Raw genomic sequence first — 19747 nt, forward strand, 5'->3', positions numbered from 1 at the left:
TGAACCTCAAACTGCCCTAACCTTTTAGATTCTCGATGTTGCCATTCCTTCCTCAACTTTTGCTCTTTTCAGCCATGTGTTCTGTCGTTTATCTCCCTATCCTTTTAAATCTAGCCTAGCTTTTCACTTTAATGTTATATATTAACATATTTTAAATTAAAAATTTAAAAGATTATAAACCCACAAACATTCTCAACGAGCATCTTGTGAGAAAATGTAAAACTGATATAACATAAAGTAATAATTTAAAAGCAGGTGTAACCATAAATGTTATTTTCCTTTGTAGCATTAGTTGTATTATGATCACATCTCAAGAGTTTCAAGTCAGCACATCCAACTGAAGTTGAAAGCACTTTAAGTGGATCTACTTTAACACTGTGATGTAGTGAACCAGTCATGATTTGATCATCAATCTTTGGTAAATTCAATTTACCAAACCTCTAATGATCTTGCATACAACACATTTCTCTTCTGAATGGTCTCTTTTCCTCTACTTGCTCTTTCTTCAGGTTTCAGTGTCACACTGCAGAAGCAGCGAAGTTGGAGGCTGAGGTGACCAAAGCCCAGGACACGATCGCTGCTGCCCAGCAGCTCATTTCACAATTGGACGGAGAACACACACGGTGGAACACACAGGTACTTTGATGTATGGGTGTGTTGATGTGTGTATTGGGGTGGGAGGGTTTACAAATTCAAAGAGGCTTCTTTACCACCTTTACCACCAAAGACCAACAGAAGTTTGTGTCCGTGTGAATGTGAGTGTGACAGGGGGATGAATCCTGCTGTCTTGGGTCCCTTCTGGCTGTTTTTACTCCTCTCCACAGCATCTGTCTGCACCTTAATTAAAACACTCAATCTCTTCCTGACACACACACACTCTCACACTCAGTGCCTCCCTCAAGGCTACCACTAGAGAGCCAGTTTACTCTCTGCTCACGTACAGTAGCTCCATATAGTCACACATACACTTGCATGTTCACGCACACACTTATTTACTTACACCTGTTTCATCTGCACAGTGTGCGGTAGATAAGGTTTACTATATGTTAATGTATTTAAGCTGTTTAAATGCTTCAGGGGAAGAATGAACCACACAACAATAGTGTAAGTGCAGCAAACACGGACACAAGTTTTGAGTCAAAGTTTAGAGAGCGGCAGGATGTTTGAAAGTTTTAATACCATCAACTGTATATTAAGATGGCCAACATGATTGCTCCCCTAAAGTGAATCCCAGTTTATTATCCTTGAAAGACTTGATCTCAAGATCAAGAATGTAATTAAGGGCAACTTCATCAGCATCCCTGGTGGCTAGCTGCAGTATAGGTCCTTAACCCTGTCTAGTAAAATGTCAAAGTACTTTTTGTTTTTCCTCAAAGATAGTTATTTGAGGTTGTTCCAGAGTTTCTTTAGGTTTTTTGTTTTTTTAGCAGGGGGGTGGGCCAGCCAGCATCTGTGCAGATTACCTTTTTTTCAATGTGTTTGAGGAAAATGTGTGCCTCATAGTCTCTTTAATGGAATCAAGCAAACCCTTGAGTAATCCCGTCAGTACTGGATGGGTCCTGATCATTTCTGATCAGTGTTTGTCTATTGTTAAAGTGCAATGTGAGCGCAGGCCAGCTGAGGGGTGGGGAGGGAGAATGCTCTGCTTCTGCTCTAATCCTGAAGCAGTAGTGATAATAAAAATGTACATGATGGAAACCTTGAGTTCTTATAAGGTTGGTTTTAATTAGTTATTGTGCAGTGGTTACATGGTGCTGAAAATCTGCAACCTCATAGGTTTGGATATTGAGTAATGAAGCTTGCCAAAGAAGTCTGATGTGCAGTTATCCAGGAATAGAACTAGACCACTTATCAGTCACATCTATCTTGCATTCTTGTTCAAATCAGTGTGGACATGTATTTCCTATTCTGGGCTGTGAGTTTGGGTCACATCAGTTTGGAGGAGGAAAGTCAGCCACATGTGGCTAGAGCATGATGCCCACATGTGGCTGACTCTTCATTTCTCTGCATCAAATCATTGACTTTGTCCTCCATCTTTCCCCTCTCTCATTCCTGCTTCTCTTTACATTCCAGTCTTAATGGCGCCCTTCCCCCTTGAGTCTTTATCTTTTCCTACTTTTCTCCCCCAAATCACTAACCTGTCTGCCCCATCTCCATCCAGTTTGTTACTTTACGAACCGTGTTTCTCTTTCAATCAGATGTCTGATATAAAGAATGAGTTGGATACACTCCCAATGAGAGCCATGCTTGCTGCAGCCTTCATTACCTATCTGTCTGCTGCTTCTGAAGACCGGAGAAGACAGTGTCTGGAGACGTGGATGGATCAATCTGGACTTCAGAGTAAATTTTATTTTAGGCATAAAACACTATCGCCAGCAAGAATGAAATGTTATATAATAAATGAGTGTCTGACACATTAAAAAGTACCAATACATATGCATGTGCATGTTCCTGCAGTCGCTCTAATGAAAATAAGAGTAAACGTCATAAGTTTTCAGTGGGCAGTCATGACAATCAACGCTCATTAACAGGCTAGACCAACTCAGACCTCAACAGACAGCTTTCTCTCTTAGTAGTAGTTGGTCAAAATTCTTTTTGTCGATTAACGGTTAATGAGGTCACAACATATTAAGTACTCAACGCAACACACTGAGTACCCAAGTGACTTCTACATAATGAACATCTTTAAATCAAATATAAACTTTAAAAGCATTATACTGCTATTACCTCTTATATTGAGATGTTAATCTGTGATCCACACAAATTACTTGTAAAATTATTGTATCTTTCAGCATTAACACCTCTCACATATTTGTCTCAGCAACCATTGAGAAGTGCTTGAGATTTGCATGTGAATCCAAAAAAGCTGAGTCATCCAGTAACAAGTTAAATGTCAAATATCTTTTCAGTGAACATATGTATGTTGTGTGTCTTTGTGTCAGAGTTTGACTTGCGGTCATTCCTGTGCTCGGAGAGCGAGCAGTTGATCTGGAAGAGTCAAGGGCTGCCATCTGATGAACTCTCCATGGAGAACGCACTGGTCATACTACAGGTCAGACATCAGATCACCTTTCAGTCAATCCATATTAATCTATCTAGTTCTGTTTTAATCACCTTCAGTACAAATCTTTTGTCGTTTCTTTCCTCTCTCTCCCCTCTCTATCTTAAAATCTGTCGTATTTTGCTTTTGAATTAAAAGACATCAACGCCCATTGTAACACCAGCATTTATTTCCAACAACCATTATAAAACACAATTATGCACTTGCCATTGCCATTCATTTGTCCTCCATTTGTCCGTATTGTGTGTGTGTGTTTCTTTTGCCTTCGCTGCCTTCAGATCAATACTCTCAAGTTAAGGGTAAGAAGTGATTCATCATTCATCCTTTTAGCCCTCACCTAGTTCATTTTAGCATTTGTGTGGTTGTGTTAGTGTGTGTCTCACCAACAAATAGTATATACTGTACAAAACTGCTTTGAATAGAATTAGTTTGGTTGCTTTTAGATGTCTTTAACACATTTTTCCTGTAGTTCCTGACAACCAAGTTTATACAAAAATATCAAGGGAAATTGCAATAATAGTAGTTACTGAACATATAGAGTTAGTCACTGAGAGATGATGTAATGTCCCTAACACACACAGACACACACACACACACACACACGAAAGAAACAAAAAGACACTACTTAAGTTACTGGTGTCAGTACACAGTGTAAGAAAAGATTATGGGGAACTGTCAAAAAAACGTGTGGGGAAGAGAATCCTTGAGCAAGAGACCGTGAAATAGACGAGCATAGGATGAAAGAAACGGTCGTGGCTTTGTTTCTTTGCCTGGAGTGATGCTGATGGATGTCGATAAGCACGACAGCAGCACACAAAGCTCGTTTTCCTCAGTAGCTGAGTCTCTTCCTAAGTCAAACTATCCAGCGCATCAACTGAAACACGGCTCTTTGTTGTTGTTCTGTACTCAAGAGTGTTGCCTGTCCGTTCCTGATTGACCCTTCATCTCGAGCTACAGAATGGCTACGCACACATCTCAAAGAGAACAGACTAGAGGTTATCAACCAACAGGTAACACACACACACACACACACACACACACACACACACACACACACACACACACACACACACACTCTCTGACACATTTTCCCATGCATGCATACTGGTGAAATGTTTTGCTCATATCAATTAACCCTAATCTGGTATAGAAACTTTATTATCTGCAGGAGCTTCTAAAGCTGTTTATGTTAACATTTCTTCGAAGTATTTCTTCATATGTCCTTGACTGTACTTTTTCTTCCCGTTTGACTAATCCAAGTCAATTTTAGTCTATATTTAGTCCATTTGTATACTTAGTATACTAATGCTACCACTGTGGTGTGGTGATAAGCCACCTTTCTTCTTAGTTTTTCCGGTTGTCCAGTTTATACTAGTTATTTCTGCAACTTTATTACTCGTTAATCATTAATTGTTAGTTAGTAATTTTATATATGACCTTAAGTGTTGGTAAACTGAAATACTGACCAGTCAGTATGAGAAAAAAAATGAAAAAAAAACGACTAAAAAAGACTAAAACTTTCTGTTCAACAAACTCATAAAATAAAAAAATAAAAATGTGAAAATATAAGATTGTGTGAATAACCTGTACTTTGTTTGAAGGTTTTCATACAATTATGGATCTGTGTTGGCATGTTCGCTCTCTGCAGGACAGTAACTTCATGACATCTCTGGAGCTGGCAGTCAGATTTGGAAAAACTCTCATCATCCAAGAGATGGATAGAGTTGAACCTGTGCTCTATCCACTGCTGAGGAAGGACCTCATAGCACAGGGTATGCAAACACTCACAAGCACAAACACAAACACCACTTAAATACCAGGTGGGGATAGGGAAATTATATTAGGTGTAATTTAGAGGCTTCCACATCCACTGGTTGCTGACGAAAAGTTTGTCTAAGTTTGTCAGCTGCGTTTCAATTATGAAGGGAAATCCCATTTTGAGGAATATTTCCTGAATGTAAACATCATTATGTTAACTAGTGTGAGCCAGTCTGCCTCTCTTTGGCTTTTAAGCAATTTTCAGTAACCAATCCTGACAGCCCATGCACTGGGCATGAAGCTGTCGGCCAAAAACAGATGATCTATGCTCTGTGCACCATGAACAACATAGTGGTTATGAATGCTTTAATTCTGCTAATGATATGTAAAATTAACAATGAGATATTGACTGTTTTACTGAATAGCCACATCACCCATGTACATGTTCATACTGGGTGTGATTCAGTAGACATGGTGGTCTTAATATCAGTTTTAAGGGCATTTATAGATTTACAACTAGTCTGATGTTCAGATGTGTATTTTTAGCAGCAGGTACCACAACATGATATCAGAGACACAAGTATAAAGAAAGTTGTGTCCAAGTGTGAAAGCCTGAGCTAAACTAGTAACAGACAATAGAAAATGACAGATGCCATATATACATTGAACCAAGTTACCCATGAGGAGCGCTTTATGAGTGTACTTGGGGGAGAATTACAGATGACTCAGGAAAGAAAAGTGTGAAGCTATAAGTGGAGGAATAAATAAAAACAATAAAGAAGAAAGTGAGTGTGTCACACTGTCATTGCTGTTATGTAATACCCCTCTTTGGTATATAAGAAGTTTCCCGTTAGGATGTGTTTATCAACTTTTTTTTCCCTCTTGGTCAAGAATGGCTGTAGTTACACACAGAAAACAAGTACAATACATACAGAAATGGTGCTTCTGCAAGTGAATCTCAAATGTCCGAGTCAGTTGCTGCAAACATTTTTTTGCAAGTTTTCCTGCCAACCCCCTCGTAAAGTGTCAGAGTGCACCCATGTGAGAAGTTTTTAAAGAGATGTAAACTGAAAGGACAAAACTAAATGAATACAAATGTCTCAGAAATAGGAAGAGGTGCTACACACATAAAAGACACAGATGAAGATGTCAGACTGGAAAGACAAAGACATTCAAGAGCTTTTGGCGCCACGGGTTGAATTAGGTGTCGATGTGATTTGCACAAAAACGTGATTTCCCAAGTGGAATTCATATTTCATCTGTAAAATAAGCAAGCAGATGTGCTGTAGGGATTTATTTAATAAATTCAGTTAATGGATTTAGTTCATTTGAAAGACTACTTGAAATTATGTATTAATAATAATTAATATAGTATCTATAACATTTAAAAGATATTCTGTGTATTCTGTGTATTTTGCTCTTAAAGTTTTTATATAACTGGTGATATTTCACTTTCTCTGTTTAAGTATTTTCTTACCAAACAGAGGTTAGAAACGCACCAACCTCTGGAAAATGAGGGTGATTCATAAGGCTCTGGTTCATCCAGGGCAAGGCGGTTGTTATTTGAAGCGCAGAGAGAGTGGGCGCAGAGAAAGTGTGAGAAAGAGCAAGTTATTCACTTAAAAGTTGTGTCGAGCAGGACTGAAAAAAGAGGCGAGACAAAGAGATGGCAGCACTGCATTGCAGACATCTAGAAGACGAAGACGAGAGCAGAATGTAAACGAGTGAAGACAGAATATAAAGTGGCCATTGAAGACAAAGTTACACCACTGTTTGATAGTGTATGTCGTTAACAGAGACTCCTTGTGTTTCTGTCCAACTTACACACACACACACACACACACACACACCCACACACCCACACACCCACACACACACACACACACACACACACACACACAAACACACAAACAAACACACCCAGGCCCTAGATATGTGGTGCAGATAGGAGACAAGGTTATCGATTACAACGAGGACTTCCGTCTCTTCCTGGCAACAAGGAATCCCTCTCCCTTCATCCCACCCGATGCTGTTTCTGTGGTTACAGAGGTCAACTTTACTACCACCCGGGCAGGCTTACGAGGACAGGTAATGCACATAACCCACAACCACCCTCACACATTCTACTGTAACTGCAGTAAATGTAACCATTGGGAGTCTATTTTCACTCTTGTATACACTTGCAGCAGTGTTTTTAAGACTTCACGGTGTTTAAGGCCAAAGCCTGTGGTGATGTTTTATAAAATAATACAATGAAATACGAAGTTTGACCTACTTTTGTGAAACAAGTGTTTTTATAGTACAATACTACAGTGTATATAAAGACTATATGCTGTATGTTGCAGTCATACTGCGCGTGTGTTGTGAGGCTGTGTGTCCACTGTGACCATGTCGTTATGCTTGTGTCTAGCTCCTAGCCTTGACCATCCAGCAGGAGAAGCCAGAATTGGAGACAGAGAAAACAAGACTTCTGCAACAAGAGGAAGACAAGAAAATACAGCTGGCTCTGCTGGAAGAATCACTGTTAGAGGTATACATGCAGGCACACAGCATACACTGTTAGAGCATATAGAAGCAAATACTGCAATTTGGGTACACAAGCTGGGGCAGGATCATCTACTGATATAATACAGTGCACATATGTGATATAAATATACCTCTTCATATGGAGCATGATTCAGTACACAGCATGGTCTTAATATCAGATTTTAGTCACCACCAAATCACCATTTCCACCATTTCACCTAGTCTGATGTTGAGACATATATTTTATTATCAACATGACATTAGAGACACAAGTACAAAGAAAGTAAAAATGTCCAAGTCTGAAAGCCTGAGCTAAATACAGACAGTTACTAGGAAGTTATATCCACTCAAAATACAGTAAAATATTGTGACCAATAATATTTTGGCAAGGTCGATGTCTTAGAGGCAATAGAAAATGACAGATGAGATATATACATTGAAACAAGTTACCCATGAGGAGCGCTTTATGAGTGTACTTGGGGGAGAATTACAGATGACTCAGGAAAGAAAAGTGTGAAGCTATAAGTGGAGGAATAAATAAAGACAATAAAGAAGAAAGTGTACCTCTTTGGTACATAAAAAGTTTCCTGTTAGGATGCGATTTATCAAATTTACTCAGAATAATCAAGTCTTTTTTCCTCTTGGTCTAGAATGGGAGAACCTTTAGAAATCTTTAGGCTCTGAGTTCATGTATGTGGATGGAAATCCATTATTTGACAAACAAGAACCGTCACATTCAACTGTCAGCAAGTTCATTTTAATGGCACCCCGGAATTGATACACATACATTGAACCCTCCTGCAGCTACTGCAGATTCGGTTCTGATCCAGCTTTTTGCTACATGTCTTCCCCCATTCTCCCTCATTAGACCATTTGTAAATGTGGAAGGCTCCGTTCTTGCTGCACTAGAGACCTTGTTGTTGCTAACTCCCACTGTTAGCCTAAGGAGAATGTCATAGCCAGAATGAGATGATATGAACAGAGCATTCAGGAGGAGTCACTGTTGCATCAAGGATGTGATTTGTCACTGACAATTAATTCTGTTACTCAGCCCAGACAGAAGCACAACTTATTGATGTTGAACTCATGTACTGAGCCATTTTAATTGGTTGGACAACCTCGCTCAGTCCAGAGTTGATTTTATATGGTTTTTATTTTATAACTTTAAAAATCACGTGCCTGTAATGTTTTTTGTGTGTATCTACGTAGTCCAGAAACCTTAGCGTTTGAATAAGATTGTTTGTAGTAAGTACAATCACAAACTTTCATACAGAGATAAATGTATATATACACTTTAACGATTTGTGATAGAAATTCAGACACCAACACATAGACGGTGCCAAAAGCAGGATGTCAGTGCTTCAGTGCTACTAGACATGTAATTAATCTAGAACTGTAGGAGCATATTCAACTTGACATTTCCATGCTCCACTGCTTTCTCATCTATTTTATGTGAATCTATTTGAATAAATCTTTATCAGTTCGTTTCAGAGAATAGATTCTACAGAGTGAAATGGGCCACTCATGGCATTCAATGAGTATAAGAATATAAGCTTGGATAAAAGAATAAAAAAGTGTCCCGAATCCGACAGTTATAAAACAACATCTCTTGCCCCTGCAACTTTTGTAAGATCACAGACTTCAGCCAATTGACCTCTCCCATACTCCTCTTTTTATCTCTCATACTAGAGACACCCTCTCTGCCTCCTTGCTGTGTCTTTTTGTTTATACCTGCATGTTCGTCCATCTGTCTGTTTCCTATGTCAGACACTGGCTACAGCTCAGGGGAATATTCTGGAGAACAGGGAGCTGATAGACAGCCTGAACCAGACCAAGGCGAGCAGCGCCCTGATCCAGGAGTCACTGCTGGAATCACACAGGCTGCAGGCATCTCTGGACCAGGTACTGGACCTCAGATATACAAACTCACACACACTCACACACACACACACAAATTATGGAAAATCTCACAAAAACAACTGAACAAGATTGGAAAGCATGATGTACACCTTTTTGTGAATATCTGTATTGTTGTTATGGTAGTGGGAGGCACCCAGACGACCATTCTGTTTTTTTGATAAATTCCACCACAAACAACTGATTCAGCTTAATAAGGTATTGATTGAGCATGGCTGGATACGTCAGAGCTGTAATAAAGAAGCAGGGCTGCTCCTCTAAATATTGATTGTTGAACCTCTCATGAACAAAAATAGTTTTTTATTTATTTTATCTCAGGGCCTGGTGTGATTTTGTTTAGATCGTGTCATTTGAACTATAATGAGATGTTTTATATGTGGAGCAGCTTTCATTTTCTTAAATGTACTGAACGAGACATGTGGGGATCATGCAAACTCATACTGTCCGGGATCTGTCTATGTAATATTAATAGCTTGTGAATATCAGTTATAGCTCTGTTATATTTAATAGTATTTTCGTAATTGACATGGTAGTGCATTGAAATGACAATATAATGCTATATATTACCTCCAGAATGGATGTTATGTCCCTGTCCATTGGTTTGTTTGTTTGTCAATAGGATTATGCAAAACCTTTGGAAGAATCAGACCAAGAAAAAATCCATCACATTATTAGTGGGTTTTTTAACATTTTCACAAATTTCTTATTGGATTATTCATACAACTTGAAAATCTAAATCAAATTTAGGGGACTGACATCTATGAGTATGCAAAATTTGGTGCAGCTTGATAAAATTTAAATCATCCATTAAAGTTTTTTCCTCCACGCAGTCAGACCCCAGAGTTCTGGCTTTCACCTCGCTCTCACAGAGGATTTCTCTTTCGGTCTTTAGTGTGTGTACCTGACACTTCAGCTCAGTTGTGTGTGAGAACGGACAGAGTCTGAAAATGTGGCTGTAAGATGACTCCACTTTTGTACCTAAGTGTGGTTTCTGGAAGCAAGCATCATTTTGAGTTTTACAAAAAGTTGAGTTGTCTACAGATACATAAACTGCACACTGCACAAGCAGGGCACTACTGTAGATGCAATATATAACCGCCCTCTAGGGTGCAGTGTTACACCAGATCTGTTGATGTACTTTTCTCTCAGTTGTTTTTATTTATTCATTTTCTCAACCCTGTTTCTGTCTTCTTCTTATGCACCACCTTGATTTTTTCTCTCACATTTCCTGTTATCACACCTTGTGCTGTCTATCCTCATCTCTCTCTCTCTTTCTTTTTTTCTGTCTCTTTCCTTCTATCTTGATTAAAATAAATATTCTCTTCTCTACTTGTCCACTCATGCAACTTCAAATATATCCCTCTCCCTGCCATCTATACATATATTGTATTTTCTTTAAATCTATATTTTGTGGTCGTTTTTCGGTTGCTCCTTGGTTCATTTTCATCTCTGTTTTTTTTTTTTTTTATTGTTTTTACTTTAGGAGCGGGATGCCTACCTACCTCTGGCGGAGAGTGCCAGCAAGATGTATTTTGTCATCACAGACCTGTCGAAGATCAACAACATGTACCGCTTCAGCCTAGCTTCTTTTCTACGCCTTTTCCAAAGAGCTCTACAGGCCAAGAAGGTGAGTGGATGCCACACAACTCTTACTAGTGCTTCCATTTCTGTCCAGCAAAGAGTTGGAAAACATTCGAAATATATAAAACTTTCATGCAACTGGATGAATAATTACACCTATAGATAAACTTAAATTCTAATTCAGCTCATGTGCATTTAATTAAAAGAAAATCTTTAGATGTGTTTCTGTGACTATGTTTGATGAGCTTGTTGACCTCACTCATGGGGCCATGGCAACATGCTAACCCAGGTGCAAACAAAGGGGTAAAAGTATCAGAATACCTGGACAGCTTCATCTTAGGAGACAGAGCGGGTCATCCACTAAATTGACGGTTGGTGCTTCAATCCCTGGTTACTCCAGTCTGCATTCCCAAGTGTTCTTGAGCAAGATACTAATGCTGCCATATGAATGTGTGTGTGAATAGATGATTGTTGCTTGCACTGTAAAAACACTTTGCGTGGGCAATAAGGCAAAAAAAGGCATTATCCATTCATTGTTTTTGTACGTATTTCTCAACAAATTCCTCTCAGTAGTTGCGTGCTTTGGGTTGGCACTGGGTTATGAATCTCAAGAAAAAGTGTATGATAAACTGAAGTTAATTCCATAAACCTTTGGATTATTTTAGATGATTTTGTTTCAGTTGAGGGGTCGGCTTGTTTGTATCGGCATGTCTATCTCAATCTGACCTGTGCAGCTGGAGAGATCCATAGAATGTCTATCACGCTGCAGTTGTCAATCTGAGCCCCTAAACGCTGTCTGATAACCAGTGTACACACACACACACACACACACACACACACATACACACTGGGTTGAAAGATTGAGCACAAATTCCCCAAATCCTCTGTGGGTTGTTAGAGCCACTGCTGTCATCCAAGAATGTCATTAGGCAGCAGCTGGTCACCACTGTTATGTACTGTATGTATGTGTGTGTATGTGAGGGTGTAATAAAAGTGCATTTATTCATCGACTCTATGTCCCTTTGTTACTTTTGGCCATTTTTGTACTGAATGAGCAAGTTTCATTTGCCGTTGCATGCTGCAAATGGCCAGATCCCCGCATACAGAGACTTGCCTCCTCTACAGCGGCTACAGGTTTAGTTCCAATCTGGACCCCATGTAACTGTCAATGTATATACATAATGTCAAAAAGGTGAAATGAGAGAAGGAAGAAAATTCAGAAAAATGTCAAACCTGGCCTTTTGCTGCATGTCTCCCCAGTTCACACTTGAACTGTTCTCTCAATAATGGCAAACGTCCCAAAATATTGTAAGACACTATAAGAGGAACTTCAACACTCTGGTTCTTCAAGTCTGATCTTTCTTAATTTTTCAATTTGTGTCTCAGAGGAAAAGAAAAAAAAAAGGCTAAAAAACAAAGAGAAGAAACACAAGTTAACGCTTTGAAAAAAATGTGGCTTCTAACTTTTTAATTTCATTGTCACTTGCACAACTGCCTCATATTTATTCAGAACAGAGACATGGACAGACACATGGACATGAATTATCCCCGAGTCTAACATCCTCTCACCCAGTTTAATGGTGCTTATCTATTTATATCTCTCACCTCACTAATTTTGTGTGTGTGTGTGTGTGTGTGTGTGTGTGTGTGTGTGTGTGTGTGTGTGTGCGTGTGTGTGTGTGTGTGTGTGTGTGTTTTAGGAAGTAGAGAATACTGAGGCCAGGATTGCTGCTTTGGAGTCCAGCTTGAAGAACATGGTGTATGAATATGTCTGCCGGTCGCTTTTCAAGGTAATATGCACACTCACATACATACTTGAACAAGTGTGGTTTTGAGTATGAGTTTAAACTTCCTGTCATCACTGCAGTGATTTGTTCAGTATTTTGAGTGGTGGGCTAAGTGGGTAAATAAGGTAAAAAAAATAAAAATGAAAAATCCTTGATCTGCCCTAAAATTGAAATTTGAGAATAGATTATGTGTAATCCTCCTGACAAACAAACCAACTCTCCCAGCAAATCAAAACAACAGGTTAACATCTACATGCTTTGAGTGGTCAGTTTGGTGTTTAATAGAAACAAGGTTGGTTGTTCACGGATCCACTGAATTCTTGTAAATACAGAAGCAAAGAAATAGCATACTACTATTATTATTGATCTTTTAGACCAAATGCACAATTAGATGAACACACATTTACACACTTATACAGTCCAACCTCTGCCATTAACACACTAATGAAGTGTCAAATATTGACTAACACAGCAGTTGTTGCATCGATCAGGCAGTAAATAGTAAATGTAATTTCTCTGTCTTTGTGTGTGTGTGTGTCTCTTTGGATGGCTGTGGGGGGCTGTGAACTGCTAACCACCTCTCACACACACATATATACAGATGCTGCAGCCCAGTTATTAGTAGAGAGGAAACAATAGACTACATTATCAGTGCCCTTGTCAACACCCCCATCTGTGTTACCAAAGAGATAACTCCAGGGAGAGAAGGAAAGAGGTGGAAGAGGCGTCCAATGAAAAGATAAAGGTGGATAATTAGTGAGGGAGGGAAAAAAATAAATTAAAGATAATAAATAGAAAGTGAAAGATAATCAAGATTGGAAAGCATGATGTACACCTTTTTGTGAATATCTGTATTGTTGTTATGGTAGTGGGAGGCACCCAGATGACCATTCTGTTTTTGTGTTAAATTCCACCACAAACAACTGATTCAGCTTAATAAGGTATTGATTGAGCATGGCTGGATACGTCAGAGCTGTAATAAAGAAGCAGGGCTGCTCCTCTAAATATTGATTGTTGAACCTCTCATGAACAAAAATAGTTTTTTATTTATTTTATCTCAGGGCCTGGTGTGATTTTGTTTAGATCGTGTCATTTGAACCATAATGAGATGTTTTATATGTGGAGCAGCTTTCATTTTCTTAAATGTACTGAACGAGACATGTGGGGATCATGCTTACCTGACACTTGGGCTCAGTTGCGTGTGAAAGCAGACTGCGTGCACATGCAGGTGACCCTGTGTGGCTGACACGGACTAAATTAATTCTGTGGGAAACACTGTATAATATTTCAAACTTTGTCAATAATACAAACTTTGGAAAAACAAATTAATTGTTCATTTAAAAACACAGTATAGACAGAGGAAGACAGTGTTCTTATATTCTACCAAAGAAATGGCCTGGATTCCTAATTTTGCTGTGACAAAATAAGTTCATAAGTATCAGATGCAACAGTAGGCTTTGTCAACTCTGCGTAGCACCCTAGTGAATCTTGCTTTTGTCCATAGAGAAGATGCAACAACAACAACATTAAAGCTTTTCTTTTCAGCACATTGCTGCACACTGAAGGGGTGTTCACTCAGGAGATTATATTTTTAGAGGAGCAAAGTAGTAAACAGTCAAAGATGGGCAAAAATAAGATTGTGCATTTGTTTACCGATTTTTATATACAAACATTTATATATGGACTCAATTTGTGTGTTTGTGTGTTTGTGTGTGGTGACAGGTTGAAGCATTCAGGGCTTTGACTATATGTATGAGCGTATTGATGCATCTCTTGTACACATGCAGTAGTTTGAGTTTCGTGATGTGCTTAAGTGTGACATATAACAGGTTGTACTGTCTACTAAGGTTCCTGTCAGAGTGTTGGCAGTACACACACACACACACACACACAGACTCTCTCTCTCTCTGACACATACACACTCAACACAACCACACGTTGATGCACACAGACGCAGTTGTCTTACGATTAGATCAAATGAATGAGCAGTGATAGCAGCTACTGTGACTGTATGAATACAGTCATTTGACTTATAGTTTTACTAAAATCCAATTCTACTTCTAATTTGGTTGCCCTTTGCTTGACCGTTGTGTGCATACATATTGATTTCCACGATACAGTATGCTAGATCAGCACAGGAGCAGTGTGTATGTATTTCAAAGTGAATGTTATGGGCAATGTCAGTGAACGAATCATTAAAGAGCAAACTGTGGAGAGAAGTCATGGTGTTATAAACGGTTAACCTGCATGGATGTACACATTTTTCTATTTCTTTATACAATTATTTTCATCATATATTAGATATTTTATTAAGATTAAAGAAAGCTGTGTGATTATAGAAGGGTTTAAGATTGTGATGGGAAAAAACGGATTAATTTAAGATTAAACAAGTCTTTCAAGCCTCATCATTGTGTTGCGCGTGCGTGTGTGTAAATGTGTATATGTGTATATACTTGCTGTGGTCTCCCTGTTTCTCTTCCTGCCATATTTACTGGGGCGGTGAAGTTTCTTGCTCAAAGTCTTCCTGTTTTCTTTCACGGGTGGGGGAGCTTTTGATTAGCAGCTTTTTTCTGCTATCTCTCTTAAACTTGACCAGCAGATAAGAGAGAAAGAGAGACAGTGTCGGGATGATACAACAGCCAGTGTAGTTGTTGGAGTCCTCTGGGCTTTTTGTCTGGTTGTGGAAAACCTCTACAAGCCCTTAAGATAAATTGGCTGAGCTGCTTATCATGCAGTGGGAATATGAGGGCCTCATGTGAATAAGATGCTGAAGTTTTTTTTTTTGCTCTACCTTGACTTTCATTGTTTGTAGTTAAGCTTTGTACAAGGGAAAATTCCATGTTCTTATGTGTGGCTTCCCTCTGTTTTCTTCTCTCTGCCTCAGGCTGACCAATTGATGTTTGCTATGCACTTTGTGAAAGGCATGTACCCTGAACTCTTCCAGGAGAACGTGAGTATTTGCTGTATCTGTATTTTAGGCAACCATTGATGCTGATTTCAAGGACAAATTAAAGGGAGGGTCGGTAATTATTAAATTATATTATTTGTTGAAATCATCAGATCCCAATAGACTTCAATATAAAGTAATCAGAAAAGTCTACAATGTAGACTGTTATAAATACGACCAATCATTTCATTCAGTGCAAATATTGTTTTTTAGTTAAGAAGCGAGTCATGGAAAAGTCGCCTTCTAGCAGTTGTCAGACAGTGCACGTTCATGTGTTTTGGGGCGTGGCCTTGATCAGAGGGCCGGTGGGAGAGGATGGGATTCATCGGTTGCATTTTTTGCAGAGTACCCTGAGCTTGCTAGCTTTTCCCAAAATGACCAACCCCAGCTTTAAATATAAAAATAGAAGCTTTGGATCTGCAAAATTTTAACCTTACCACAACTTCTACTTCAACATATAATCATTATTCCTTTGTTTTAGGAGTGGGACGTCTTCACTGGATCCATCGTAGGAGAAATGTTTAAGAAAGATGTGAGCATGCAGCTTTTTATTTATTTTTTTTGTCAACATGTTATTATTTCTGGCTTTGACTTAAACCCATTCTCGGCAGGAGTTGCCCTCCTGGATTGATCTGGAGAGACATGGAGCAGTGGCTATTTTTAAAGTAAACATCCATCGATCCGTTATCCATTCAAATAAAAGTTTACTGCAGTTCAAATAGAATACCAATAATTCATTCCTTATTGAATTGCATGATTAAATGTTTAAATCTGTCATTCACCTGTTGAAACTTTTGCCATCCTTCTTTCACAGGCTACGTTCCCAGCCCTCTACCAGTCTCTGTGTTTGAGTGACTCAGACCTTTGGATGTCCTTCTCGCAGAGCTCACAGTGTGAACAGGAAATCCCATCCTCCGTTGCCAAGAAGATTACTCCCTTCCAGCAGGTCAGCTTTCAATCAAAACCACTCGTTTCATTTCATCAGCCAAATTGAAAAAAAGCAAAACAACCTTATCATTATTTACAGACCATTTCAGAAGTCGACACACATGTTGTGTTACCTCGGCCACGAAAGTTCTGCTTTCAGCTCAGTTTGTTTCCCTGTAAATAAGCAGATTTGAATACAATTATTCTAAAGTTAGAACATGGGTCCGGAAAGAAGATTGTTAGCTTTAGTGTAATTAGTGTCACCATGTGCTTAGAGTTGGGGTTGGACATTTATAAAGCACATTACATTTTGGTTCATAGTTAATAACTGTGAAACTAAAAAATATAATTATTTTCCCTCCTGGATTTGTTGGTCAAGCATGAAACGTTTCTTGCTGTTCTGGGTTTGTACCCTCATGGTTGAATGCACTTATTTTAAGTTGCTTTGGATGAAAGCGTCAGCTAAATGATATGTAATGTATTGTAATGTAAATGTTGAGTACAGTTCATACCCATTTCTGCTAAAACATATTAACTGCAGAACATTTTTTGATTAACATTTAAAGCTACAAATATGATTTATCATATTTCTATACATGTGAATTATGTGATATAAACTCACATGACCTATTATGAAGTTAAATGACCATTTTCACCAATTTAGGTGAAACACACTTGTAAAAACATCAATAGGATTACTTTACATTCCCTTTCACCTAAATTTTACTGTACACTCTTGACCTTTAACAGGATTTAGATATTCTCCATATATCTCTATTATCTGTGCTGTAAATCAATACATATCTTTGAATGCAGCTTTAAATATTGATGCTAATTAAAACCTTCTTCTTTTCTAAATTTGACATAAAGTAGTGTAGAGCAATAATGACAGCTACTTTGATTTGCTCTAATGACAGCCCATTAAATCAATATTAACTTTTTTCCCTAAAGACAACATTATAACAGTAGATACTAATCCTTTAGTACACACTTTTATGTGGGAGTCAAGATTAAATAAAGACTTAGTTAACTGGATTACAAACCACAGAGAGGGGAGAAGGCAGCTATCACTAAAGTCAACTACGCACACTTGACTGTCAAACCAACTGACTTTATCATTTATTTCATGTATTGTGCTCTAATATATAATAATTGAAAATCTACAACCTCTGTTAATTTAACATTGGGTATGTTGGTAGGCTGTTTTATTTGGCTTCTTTGATATGTAATATTTCTTTGTCCCTGAGCTTATCTCTCCTTCATTGCGCTCCCATCTCCTCAGCTATTATTGGTTCAGGCAGTCAGACCAGACCGACTGCAGAGTGCCATGGCAGCATTTGCCTCTCAGGCTCTGGGTAAGTAGTTCATTTTAGAGCTTTTAATCTTTCTTCATTATTATTACTTACCAGTGTTGCCTAAGTGGGTTGGAGTTGGGTTCGGCACTGTTTCCATAATCGTAACCAGAATATACAAAAACAAAACAATATCCCACTGAAAACTACAATAACACAAACCTTATTTACGATATAATCATGCAGCACACTCAATACCTACCTGCTCTGCACATGGGTCTCACCTTTATTCATATTTTACAAGGTTTCTCTTATTTCTTGCTCTTACTTGGTCAGAAAAATTCACAAAGAAATTAAAAGTTTAATATTTTCATGATCACACGGGGTGCCAACCTCACAGAGGTGCAACATGTGCACAGGGATCAACAGTAATCCCTAAAACGTATACTGAGCAGAAAATGATTCTCCATTATACATACGATAAGTGACATCACAAAGATACAGTTATGATTTGCTTGAGAGTGGTTAGTTTATTTTGCTTAATGAGCCCATTCTTTCAGTTCGGATAATTTTAATGGTGTGTTGACTTCTGCCAGCAGTATCTGGGACACTTATTGGTGCTAATTGGTGTCAGGTAAACTAAGATGCAGGTTTTTCATCTATTTCTATAAAACTGGTATTCAGTTATATGTAATGTGTTCTGTCTCTGTTCGCTGTGTGGGATTGTTTTACTTACAATACCACTTACATTCATTTTCCCATCAATAGATAAACATTTGTTGTGTGGGTTTAAGTCTTTACATTTTTTTGGGGCTGGTTTTGAGCTGCTTGCAATCCAGTTAATCACTCTTCCTAATACAGTCGCAATTAAGTTAAACAGGCAAGTTAAAAAGAAGGAAAACTCTTAATAGATGCTAAAGAGGATCGATTTAAAAACATTAGATTAGTTTAAGAAATCGTTTGACAATATGCACCAATGTTGTAAATTCAGTTGGTGTTTATTTCTCCACTGCTTTGACGTCGTGTTTTGCATGAAAAGTCTGCCCCGTGTGAGGCTTGAACTCACGACCTTCAGATTATGAGACTGACGCGCTGCCTACTGCGCCAACGAGGCCTGCTTTGTGGAATGGCCCTGCACTGATTGATCGCAAAGGAGGGGGGCTTACATGTCTACATGTGTACAGCAGCAGCTTATAGCGCATCACATTAAAATAAGCAATTTTAACTCTCCCCCAAGAATGGTACAGTTACCTGCATCATAAACAGCTGTTTCAGTGTTAAGCTGTGTATCTGCAAGGCTCATTTGAGAGCCATTGTTGTTGCCATGTTGTGGGGTCGTAGTTTTCTTTTCAGTAATAAAGCATATGCCCCGTGTGGGGCTTGAACTAATGACTTTCAGATTACCAGACTGACACTGCCTGCTGCACCAACTAGGGGGAGGAGTTTAGAAAATGAAAACATACAATTAGATCTTTGCACCGAACGACAACAGTGTGTGTGCACACCTTAGCTTTTATACAACGTTATACCATTAAGGCCTCATTATATAACTACAACAAAAGTCATATGCATGCTGTTGTTAGTTCAGTAAATGTTTGTGCATGGATGAATGTGAGGCATGTGAGAGATTTACACTGAATCGCATAAAACAAACAGTAGAGATGTTGGACTGCTTCCCTCGCTCACATCTTTTATTTGCCTTTGAACTCCTCCCAACAGGGATGTGAGAGAGTCACAAAGAAAAGCTTTGATGAGGATGTGAGGACAGAGAAATTGCATTTTCCAAATAGGACATACTGAGAAAGTTTTTCGGCTGTTTGACTAAAGTTGCAAGATTTTATGAATCATTTATATTATTGCTGTCAACCTTTTAACTTGCTGCACAGAATCACATGTAATGCAGTCAGCATTAATTGACAGTTGTAGCCATGTTTTTCTTCATTATAGTATG

General features: G+C 38.6%; 1 protein-coding gene and 1 non-coding gene across 7 annotated transcripts in view; one reads left to right on the forward strand and one right to left on the reverse strand.

Moving 5' to 3' along the window:
- The window catches only part of dync2h1 (dynein cytoplasmic 2 heavy chain 1), a 117279-nt gene that overhangs the window by 63294 nt on the left and 34238 nt on the right, over positions 1 to 19747 (forward strand). For 5 of the 6 annotated variants that reach the window (XM_069533924.1, XM_069533922.1, XM_020095188.2 and 2 more), the window contains exons 66-81: positions 510 to 636; positions 2199 to 2340; positions 2943 to 3052; positions 3340 to 3360; positions 3973 to 4071; positions 4710 to 4833; positions 6744 to 6907; positions 7230 to 7349; positions 9113 to 9247; positions 10746 to 10889; positions 12544 to 12633; positions 15515 to 15580; positions 16059 to 16109; positions 16189 to 16242; positions 16392 to 16523; positions 17787 to 17859. In XM_069533924.1, the coding sequence (XP_069390025.1) occupies positions 510 to 636; positions 2199 to 2340; positions 2943 to 3052; positions 3340 to 3360; positions 3973 to 4071; positions 4710 to 4833; positions 6744 to 6907; positions 7230 to 7349; positions 9113 to 9247; positions 10746 to 10889; positions 12544 to 12633; positions 15515 to 15580; positions 16059 to 16109; positions 16189 to 16242; positions 16392 to 16523; positions 17787 to 17859 (1652 nt within the window). The remainder of the gene's footprint in view (positions 1 to 509; positions 637 to 2198; positions 2341 to 2942; positions 3053 to 3339; positions 3361 to 3972; positions 4072 to 4709; positions 4834 to 6743; positions 6908 to 7229; positions 7350 to 9112; positions 9248 to 10745; positions 10890 to 12543; positions 12634 to 15514; positions 15581 to 16058; positions 16110 to 16188; positions 16243 to 16391; positions 16524 to 17786; positions 17860 to 19747) is intronic. The other variant, XM_069533925.1, reaches the window with a different exon arrangement.
- On the reverse strand, positions 18838 to 18910 carry trnam-cau (transfer RNA methionine (anticodon CAU)). The gene has a single exon. It is a non-coding gene; the product is annotated as a tRNA-Met (tRNA).

The sequence above is a fragment of the Paralichthys olivaceus genome, chromosome 11 (genome assembly GCF_024713975.1).
Source record: "Paralichthys olivaceus isolate ysfri-2021 chromosome 11, ASM2471397v2, whole genome shotgun sequence".
Classification (NCBI taxonomy): Eukaryota; Metazoa; Chordata; class Actinopteri; order Pleuronectiformes; family Paralichthyidae; genus Paralichthys; species Paralichthys olivaceus.